We start from the raw sequence: 10,366 nt of genomic DNA, 5'->3' as shown, positions 1-10,366 counted from the left end.
TTTTCTTTCTTTCAATTAATATAAACATTTGATTTTTATTAATTAGTGTTACTTTGAAGTATCAAAAGTTATTATGTGATGATTTGAATCTGGGTTGATCGGTTAACTGTCTTAACGAAGAGGAAGAGGAAAACAAAACAGAAATATATTTTTAAATATAATTAGAACGCGTATATAAATAGATAAGCGAAATGGATCAGATGGTTAGAGTGTCGTGTGAGGAACGAGAGGTCGCGAGTTCGAGCCTTGGCAAGGGCGTTTATTTTTTTTAAAGCCTAGTACACTAAGGTAGTCTTTCTTCTTCTTGTTATTATTATTATTATTATTATTATTATTATTATTATTATTATTACCAAAAAAAAAAAAAACTATCATTGTTATTATAATTAGAATTATTATTATTTTTATCATTATCATTACTATTATTAACATTAGTATTATTATTATTATTATTATCATTATTATTACTTTTAAACATTTTTATTATTATTAACATTATTATTATCTTTAATTATTATTATTATTTTTATCAAAGCTATTATTAATTTGGTATTATTTTAACAAACAATTGATGTCTATATAAAAATATATTACAAGTAAACTAATAATGCATAATAATACGTTTTAACATACTAACTAATATATTAGTGTTCATATTGATATAACATAAAATATATATTATATATATATATATATATATATATATATATATATATATATATATATATATATATTATGACAAATTATAAGCAATAATGAAGTTAAATATATATAAAGATATAAATCTTAACACATTATAAAATACAAATAAATTTAGTTGATTAAATTGTATACGTGTTAATATATATATAAATGATATAGGTTCGTGAATCCGAGATCAACCCTACACTTGTTCATTGACGTCATATGTATTTTTACTACAAAATACAGTGTGTGAGTTTCATTTGCTCCCCTTTTACTCTTTACATTTTTGGGGCTGAGAATACATGCAAATGTTTTATTAACTGTTTTACAATAATTATATGCGTGAGTTTCATTTGCTCCCTTTTTAAATGCTTTTGCAATATATATTTTTGGGACTGAGAATACATGCGCTATTTTTATAACTGTTTTACGAAATAGACACAAGTACGTGAAACTACATTCTATGGTTGAATTATCGAAATCGAATATGCCCCTTTTTATTAAGTCTGGTAATCTAAGAATTAGGGAACAGACACCCTAATTGACGCGAACTCTAAAGATAGATCTATCGGGCCCAACAAGCCCCATCCAAAGTACCGGATGCTTTAGTACTTCGAAATTTATATCATGTCCGATGGAGGATCCCGGAATGATGGGGATATTCTTATATACAAATTGTGAATGTCGGTTACCAGGTGTTCAATCCATATGAATGATATTTTTGTCTCTATGCATGGGACGTATGTTTATGAGAAATAGAAATATGAAATCTTGTGGTCTATTAAAATTATGAAATGATTATTTATGTTAAACTAATGAACTCACCAACCTTTTGGTTGACACTTTAAAGCATGTTTATTCTCAGGTACGAAAGAAATCTTCCGCTGTGCATTTGCTCATCTTAGAGATATTACTTAATCATTCATGGCATATTTCAAAAGACGTTGCATTCGAGTCGTTGAGTTCATCAAGATTATTATTAAGTCAATTATAGTTGGATGTATTATGAAATGGTATGCATGTCATCAACTTTCAATGAAATGAAAGTTGGTCTTTTAAAAACGAATGCAATGTTTGTAAAATGTATCATATAGAGGTCAAGTACCTCGCGATGTAACCAACTATTGTGAATCGTTTATAATCGATGTGGACTTCGTCCGGATGGATTAGGACGGGTCTTTACATATGAAATCTTGTGGTCTATATTTATATCGATGATAGCTTTAAACCTATATATCTCACCAACCTTTGTGTTGACTGTTTAAGCATGTTTATTCTCAGGTCCTTAAGAAAGCCTTCCGCTGTTGCATTATCTGAGCAAGTTGTGCATGGAGTCTCATGCTTTTAATTAAATAAAGTGTTGCATTCAATAAAACCTTTGTCATGTATTATATTCGACTGTTATGTCACGTGTGTAGTATTTGAAAATCGATGTATTATAGGGATTATTCCTTAAATAATCGCCCACTTGTTTAAAACATGCATTATGTATAATAATAGTGTGCTTTTTATGAAACAAATGCAATATTTTCTAAAACGTATCATATAAAGGTCAAATACCTAGCTATGAGACCAATGAATAACGTACCACGTTTATAGTAATATGTACGGATGGTTTCATGTTATATAAAAGTTACAGTTTTTTATCTAAAAAGAAAAATAATAATAAATTATTGAAACGGAGGGAGTGATTGGCAAAAAATGATTTTCCTGAAGAAGAAAAAAAAAAAAGCCACTATTAATGGTACAAGCAACAAACAAAAGACAACTAGGTCAACAAACCCGAAGCCTAACAAAACAAAAAAAAGAACTAAAGTAATAATCAACCCTCAAACAACCAAATCCTGAACCAACTCTTAAATAACCAAAATCAAACTAACGAACTGAACTATTTAATGTATAAAGAGATAGATAGAATGAATGAATGATAGATAAATTACACCTTCTTAACAAATAAAAAGGTAAACTAATAAGTTCAAAAGTAACCCCTGCACCCCAAGCGTGAAACGGAGACTCATTTTGCCGGAAAAATAACCATTCACCGTTCTTCTATCTCTTAACCAGAGATGACTGACTTGCAACAAAAAATCTCATCTTCACAACCACCACCACCACCACCTGTTGCTACTACTCTTTTGCCGTCACCACCACCACCACTACCGCCATCCACAGAATCACCTTCTACTCCGCCATCTGTACCACCAAACGCGACACCTCGCCGCCGTCTTTTTGATCCAAGCAGAAGTAAACCCTTTATCTCATAATTTATCTGTTTTACTTTTACTTTTTATTATAAATAACTAATCTATTCAGTACTACGAATTTTGTTAGGGTTATACATTTTAATTTATCTGTTGAATGTATGTAGTCACACTATTAATTCATGTTTATTTGTTGAATTGTGTTGCAGCGATTGGGATTATCAAAAGGAAAGCCTTAATAAAAGATTTGGCAGCTGTGTACCATGCCGAGTGCCTTTCGAATTGCCAAGAGCTTTTAGAACTCCAGCGAAAATGCGAAGAGGTTTAAAACTTGCATTTGTATTCCTATTCATAGTATAAAATTCTCTGTGGCTAGTTAGTTGTTTAATGGTGTAAGATTCCCTGATATTATCGTTTTATGTTGATATTATATGCTTGATCTTTTGTTAAACGGTTACTGAAATACAGAAATAGTCATAGTCAATAGTCATAGTCAATAGGTATTAAAACTAATGTAATTTGGTTCACACTAAATTGGGTAAAAAGATTAACATTGCAGTTAAGAGAGAAACTGAGGGCGATGAACCTTCGGACTGATTCTGAACATTTGAATGAAGTATGAAACAGTTAAATGAAGTCTAAGCTAAAGTGAATAGTGGGGAAAACAAAAGTAGTTGAAGCAGAAAGGAATATACATTTAACTGATTCTTAGCAATTTTGAGCTGAATGATAGTTTTTGATGTATCGAGTATAAAGGTAGAAGGTTTTCCTTGTTCGCGCTACCTAGGAGGGCGAGTAATCCAGCCTCATACTCTTATGTATGCTGCGCAACAAGATTACTCCCTGGCTGTTTACAACCCCCTGACCACCACTAAATATTCGTCCTAGATGGGATTCGAACTTGAGACCTCTTGTAAGGAACTCAGGTCCCAACTACTGGGCTATCTAGTATAGCCCAGTATGAACTCGGGGCCCCAACTTGATGTATCTAGTATGAATTTGTTAAATGTTTTCTTTGCACAATTAGCCGATGCAGAACTCCTTGTATAACGATTAGAGTCCACATTGGACCTTATTCACATATATGGGTCCCTGTTTGGATCTAGTTGTCGAAAGTGAACATCAGACCACACTGGTAATTAATAACACACATGATGTTTGATACTCTGAATGTATCTCTGCTTGGTGCAGTAAATTATATTTCAAGTCGGGGATTAAAAATTTGTATGAGACTTCTAAGTATAAATTTATGTGCAAAATGCAAGTATTTCAACTCGGGTAGTGGAATGATTGTCTATCTTACCTTCTTCACACCCTGCATATGCGGGATTAGAATTGTTGTTGTTGTAACTATTCGGTTACGTCTTTCACTAAATGAATCACGCCTTTTGTTGTTGTATTAGTTTTTAAGTCAAAAGATGACGTACAGAACATAAGAAAGAACAGTTTCTTCTTATACATTAGAACCCCTTGATCCCTTCAATATGTTTGGTAATTACTATGTTGCATTAAAGCAAACTGAAAGCTTATATTCATCATGTGAATATGTGATTAAATATCATATGATAGATATGATATGACATGTTGAGGAGCTTATATGAATAGGAGTATAGGACACAAAGCAATTTCTATTACATGACATTACGTTGAAGTTACTGAAATAACTCGCTCCTTAGATAAATTATAAATACGTATAGCAATATCAGTTCATTGGTGTTGACATGTTTACCATCATTTGTACTTCATTGTGTATCATTATGGTACAAGAATTAATTTATTCATTTTTTTTTCTTGTAAACACTTATACCATATTCAAATTTCTAAAATAATCACGCTATCTCATATGTTGGTGTATATTGCTATGTTTGGGCCTAGAATGTATAATATATTGCTTCACTAGGGTATGTTTGGCACAAATGACGAATCTTTTTGGAGCTAGCTTTTAGTAATCTTTAGGAGCTTTTTGCTTTTATGAAAAAACTTCTATTTAAATAAAAAATATGTTTGATTAAAATAGCTTAAAACTTTTAGACGGAGAGAAAAAACAAAAAACTAAAAGCTAGTAGCATTTGAGAAAAAGCTCCTAACTTTTAGTCATTTTACTCTTTATTTTAACACTTCCAGCTACTTTGTCAAACATCTAAATACTATAATAAGCTACCAGCTATTGGTTACCATCTAACTATATGCTATTAAGTACCAGTTAGTTTTGTCAAACATACCCTAAGGAGAGGACCTTACTTCTGAGGATGCGTAGTGCTCATATTCAAGTTCTCAAAGGAAAATAGAAGAAATTGTACACATACAAATATTCCAAACTGAATTGTTATGTATTTAATATTGGTCAATAAAGTCATATGAGTTCTAAGACTCATATATAATATGTCGAAGTTCTCTCACAAGTTTATTAATTATTCTGACTATCGACTCGTTAACCAGTTAAAGTGACTTTTCATCCCACTAAAGTTTGATGCTTAGTCAATCACAATGTTTGAAACCAATTTTTGTAACCTGCAATCACAAAATATGGGTAAATGTACGATGAAGTTCATCACTGTGACTTTTCACTTCCTTTTTACGAATGAAAAACCTTTCCATCATGAAGAACGTTAACAAGTCCAGAGGATCTTTGGATAAAACGAGAATGCCATGGGTTTCTTGGAATCAAGCGACGTCTTCATTTGCTAAAGGTGGTATTCATATTGGTAGCATAAAGTCTTTTAACTACGCTTTTCTCTTAAAATGAATTTGGCGCTTTTATAATTGTCCAGAGGCGCCGTGGGTTCGTCTCGTAAAGGCAATTCATGGTGTGGATGCCGGGTTTGGTGAGACTAGTTGCAAAACCAAAGGTGCCTGGAACGCGATTGTGGATATTGCTAAATCTCAGCATATCGGTCATGTTTTCCCGGAAGGACTGTTATCGATAAAAATTGGAAATGGTAAAATTGCTCGATTTTGGAAAGATAAATGGTTGAGGAATTTTACTCTAGCTCAAAAGTTTAATCGCCTTTTCCGTCTTGATGTGGATCCGGACTGTATGGTATGCGACAGGTTTCATCATGGCAACTGGGTTTGGCATTGGATAAGACCGCCGTCCACTTCGGCTAACCTTGATCAGTTGCTCCAATTTTACATGGGGTACGTTTATCTACGGACGATGATCGTTGGTGATGGAAGCGTATATCAGACGGCATCTTCACTGTTCGGGAGGTGCGTAATCTTTTAGATGAATCCTTGCTCCCATCCTCTTTTCGACCAACGAGATGGTGCAGATTTATTCTCATCAAGGTTAACATTTTTACTTGGCGTCTTCTCAATGATCGCATTCCTACTCATGTAAAGCTTGCTTTTAAAGGTCTTGATATCAACTCGATTATTGGCCCGAATTGTGGTATTGCTGGAGATTCTCGTGATCACATCTTTTTACATTGTTCGTTGGCAACTTCTCTTTGGCGTAAAATTTGTTTGTGGGTAGGCATTGTATGGCCTGCTCAAATGGATTCTACGGATGACCTATTTGCGTGGATTGATAATGCCTTCAGGAATAAGGTTCATTCGGATCGTTTTTATTGCATTACGGCTGCCACCTTATGGTGGATGTGGAGATTACATAATGATATTGTTCACGATGCTCGCGAGGTCAGGAAAAGTGATTTATTTGATTGTGTTAGATTAGTTGTTTTTTCTTGGCTTAAATCTAGAAGTAAATTTGCGCCAGATTGGAATACTTGGCTTTGTAATCCCATGTAATTTTTTCTATTTTGTCTAGCTTCTTGCTAGGATTGCATTTATAAAATTTCAGCCGTTCGAAAAAGAAAAAAAAAGAACGTTAACAATTAATATGTCGCTTATCAGTTATCCCGGAGAGTATCCGTTCTTGACCATTCTTTATTGTACTTGAGCTCAATATTTGATTATTCTCTTTGATTAATGTGAGTTTGTATTGTATATATGTACTATGTATTATGTACTGTCAACCCATGTTCGATTCTCACTCCAAGCAGTGAGTTTCCAACCTTTGATGGTACTGCCAACATCTATGCGATTTGGTTAGGTCTCTGGGTTTTTTCCCAACCTTCGATGGTATTGCCAACATCGTCGCGAATTAGGTTTTCTCCTAACGCAGCCGTGGGTGAATAATGCGAGCATTCGATGTCGATATCGCCCTTCAAGAAAAATAAAAATTGTGTAGAGTTACACGGTTATGCTTTTCAACTTATTTAAAGTTGTTGTATGCCAACGTATATTTTCTTTCCTAATTTCTTGCAGCCCTATCTAGGTATAAAGGTTGTAACAGAGTCCAGGAAAGGAGCAATGAGGCCCCCCAAACGAATAAAAAAATACACTAGGTTTGCAACGTTTTACCTTACCTTTTTCATTCTTAAATATTCGTGTGAATTTACCTTTCCTTGTATAAAAAAAAACAATTTATGCTGAAAGCGTTAAATGTTTGTAAGAGGTTTGAAATCCAGCCCCTTTTATCCTGAAATCGTTAGACGCTTATAAGAGGCTTGAAATTTGACCCCTTTTATGTTGTTAAAATTGGTCAGTTTTTAAGTCCGATTACTCCAAGTAAAGGTGATTTCACCCCAATTACTCATTTTGGGTGAATTTTGCGCTTTGTTTTATTTCAAAAAGGTCTAAAAATATAGTTTTTAGCTAAAAGTGGAATGGATTAATTAGTTTCAGACTCTTATAATATAGTTTTTAGCTAAAAGTGGAATGGATTAATTAGTTTCAGACTCTTAAGACCACTCCCAACCATGACGCCGTCATGGGCACTTCCTCAGCGCCACATCAGCTTTCTCTCTCCTCTTTTCTCACCACTTCCTCCCATAACACTCCCATAACACACCATTGCCAACCATGACATACTTCCTCAATTTTTTTATTTACTTTATGTATTATTATTAAAACTAAGTTAGAGTTAAAAATCAATAATTTACCAATCAAATATATGAAATAATGATTAAAAAAAAAAAAAAAAAACAAAAATCAAAAGAAGACTACACTATACTACTAGTATAGAACTCCCAATTTTTAGCAACTATCAATTTTGTAGTGGGTCCCATATAAATAAAAATATAAAATACAAAATTAAATAAATTACACCTACCAAACTCATCTTCAACCTCACCCCTTCCTCAACCTCACTCACCTTTTTTTAAACTTCCATTTTTCATGATATATAAATTTACAGCAAAAAAAAGGAAAAAAAAATGCACTGAAAATTGAAAAAACCACAAAACTTCGCCCTCACTCTCGTGGATATGAGGAAATTTTCCAGGGCGAGGAGCTTGAGTACGAGGGAGGGAGGAGTCATGGCGGTACAATGCCATCGGCGCCCTCGAGGAAGTGCAAGGAGGGCGGCCCGATGGCTCACCGTTGGGAGTGGTCTAATAAGAATTATATAAATTGTACATTTAGTCTCCTTTTTGGTGGACAATCATTTGTATCTTGTTTACTATTTACTACTAGTTACTGTTACTACTAGTATTATAATAGACGCATCAACCATACATAAAAAGTGGGAAAGTGGTCAAAATTTCGTAAATCTCAAAGAGATTAACGATATGCCCTTAAATTTTTATAATTGCAAAATTGTCCTCAACGCACCATGCATTGTGCTTGATGATTGGTGTGTGTTTCCAAGATAATCACCGAGACAACCTATTGTTCTTGCAACTCACACCAAACATGACCAACACGCACCGTGTGTGGTGCGTGGTGCGAGTTGCACCAGAACTTTGAATGGACATATCTCTTGATTCCTTGTTCCAATTTAGTGACCAATTTTTTTTTTCTTCTGAAATCATGTATTTTCTTGAGATCCATCCGTTGAAAAGATGTTGTAAGTGATAAAAATAATTTTGAAATTAGACCTCATATTGCGATTTACGTCAAATATAGAAAATGTTTGATTTGCGAAATGTGTTGGGTAGGTTTTGTGTACTTTTAGTCAATATTGGTGATAAATTTAACGAATTACATATTAGAATGTTCTACAACAAGTTATAAGCGGTCAAAGTATATTAAAAAGTTAAAATCAACAAAAACGTCAAAATTTTAATGTCTTTAAGGCCGAATTTTGAAATTTTTTGGGACAAACCGCCTGTGGCGGTTTGCCATTGGATAGATCTCGAGAAGATGCACGATTTTGTAAGACCCGAATAATTATTGTACAGTGGTGTAAATAGTGTACTTGAAGTGTGGGAAATATTGTGCAGTTAAACAGAGGTCAGAGTCTGTCTAGACCAGGGTGCGCTCAGCGCACACTTAAGGGTGCGTGTGGCGCACTGCTACTGTAGCCGGATTCTGTTTCTTTTAATTGATATTTTGGAAGGGCTTTTTGGTAAATTCACTTAGGGCCGAGTTAAGGGCCACAAGATCAGTGGATGGAGTGTCATAACTCCACTTTCAACCACCTTCATCTTTCTACTTCAAGTTTAGAGAGAGAAACCCTTTTGAGAGAGAGAAAGCTCAAATCAAGGAGGAAGAAGTTGATTTCGGGCCAAACCGCGTGTGTTAAAGTTGTTCATCTAATCACTAGCTACGTTGTGATTGTGGTGGTAAGCTCTAACTTTGATTTCCTTATTTTAAATTGTTTAAGGGTTAGGGTTTGGGTTAGTGATGAACATAAAACCCATATTTGGTGATTTTGGGTGTTCTTGGGTAAGATCGGGTCATGAGGACCCAAGGATGACTAACCTAGGGTTTTGAAAATGTTAAATGGACTTATGAGTCATAATTGGTTAGCACACCTAGTTATTAAGCAAATGGGTGTTAATGGGGTTAGTGGATGACCCGAAATGGGTGTGTGACTTTAAAATGGTTAAATGGGTAATAATTGACCTAGTTGGGAAAGATGGGTATGAAATACCCTAATTGTGTATTAATTAGTGTTGTTGGACCTTAGTCACTAGCTTTTAGTGATATGTGATGGTCTTGACCTTAAATGGACGGTTTTGGTGAAAATGGGGCATTTAATGCATTTAAGTCATTAAATGCACATGAGTAAGTTGTTGTCGTTTAGTCCAACTAGTTTGTGTGTTGATCGAGTACTTATTGTATTAGGTACTTTGCCTTGAAGCTCGTCGAAGCATAGAACCGTCACCGAATTGTTAAGGTGAGTGGAATAATTATGCGTGTACGTATATAATGTATTTATTTGTGTAGCGTGGAATGTGGAATTGTCATGGTGTTCAAGACACCACATTCTATGTAACGAGTGAAATTGTCGCGGTGTTCAAGACACCACTCATTGAGTTGACTGACATGTGGAATAGTCGCGGTGTTTAAGACAACACATTGTCATGGGAGTGGAATTGTCGCGGTGTTCAAGACACCACTCATTGGTTTGATTGACATGTGGAATTGTCGCGGTGTTCAAGACACCACATTGTCTTGGGGGTGAAATTGTCGCGGTGTTCAAGACATCACCCGAGAGATTAGTGATTACGCGTCGTATGTACACTAATGGA

At 34.4% G+C, this 10,366-nt stretch overlaps 2 protein-coding genes across 3 annotated transcripts; both read left to right on the top strand.

Moving 5' to 3' along the window:
- Window positions 1–2,669: 2,669 nt before the first annotated feature.
- On the top strand, window positions 2,670–6,684 carry LOC139897095 (uncharacterized). 2 transcript variants are annotated; one of them, XM_071879749.1, is made up of 5 exons: window positions 2,670–2,928; window positions 3,095–3,207; window positions 5,491–5,575; window positions 5,657–5,824; window positions 5,937–6,106. In XM_071879749.1, exons 1-5 carry the CDS (start codon window positions 2,751–2,753, stop codon window positions 5,969–5,971), a joined length of 579 nt encoding a protein of 192 aa, XP_071735850.1. In that variant the 5' UTR covers window positions 2,670–2,750; the 3' UTR covers window positions 5,972–6,106. The 2 variants fall into 2 exon arrangements, with proteins under 2 accessions (XP_071735850.1, XP_071735849.1); XM_071879748.1 differs by having other exon boundaries at window positions 5,657–6,684.
- Window positions 6,149–6,635, top strand: LOC139900689 (uncharacterized). Its single transcript, XM_071883448.1, has 2 exons — window positions 6,149–6,173; window positions 6,241–6,635. The coding sequence occupies exons 1-2, from the start codon at window positions 6,149–6,151 to the stop codon at window positions 6,633–6,635; spliced, it is 420 nt and encodes a 139-aa protein (XP_071739549.1).
- Window positions 6,685–10,366: the final 3,682 nt, after the last annotated feature.

This window comes from Rutidosis leptorrhynchoides, chromosome 3 (assembly GCF_046630445.1).
Source record: "Rutidosis leptorrhynchoides isolate AG116_Rl617_1_P2 chromosome 3, CSIRO_AGI_Rlap_v1, whole genome shotgun sequence".
NCBI classification, from domain to species: domain Eukaryota; kingdom Viridiplantae; phylum Streptophyta; class Magnoliopsida; order Asterales; family Asteraceae; genus Rutidosis; species Rutidosis leptorrhynchoides.
This window is presented reverse-complemented; position numbering and strand designations above follow the sequence as displayed.

Excerpts from the sequence above, each read along its gene's own strand:
- LOC139897095 (XM_071879748.1), top strand. The coding sequence starts at position 2,751 with ATGACTGACTTGCAACAAAAAATCTCATCTTCACAACCACCACCACCA. Across the intron at positions 2,929-3,094 it reads TCTTTTTGATCCAAGCAGAA|CGATTGGGATTATCAAAAGG; the intron begins GTAAACCCTTTA and ends ATTGTGTTGCAG. Across the intron at positions 5,576-5,656 it reads GACGTCTTCATTTGCTAAAG|AGGCGCCGTGGGTTCGTCTC; the intron begins GTGGTATTCATA and ends ATAATTGTCCAG.
- LOC139900689 (XM_071883448.1), top strand. The coding sequence starts at position 6,149 with ATGGTGCAGATTTATTCTCATCAAG. Across the intron at positions 6,174-6,240 it reads GCAGATTTATTCTCATCAAG|GTCTTGATATCAACTCGATT; the intron begins GTTAACATTTTT and ends TTGCTTTTAAAG.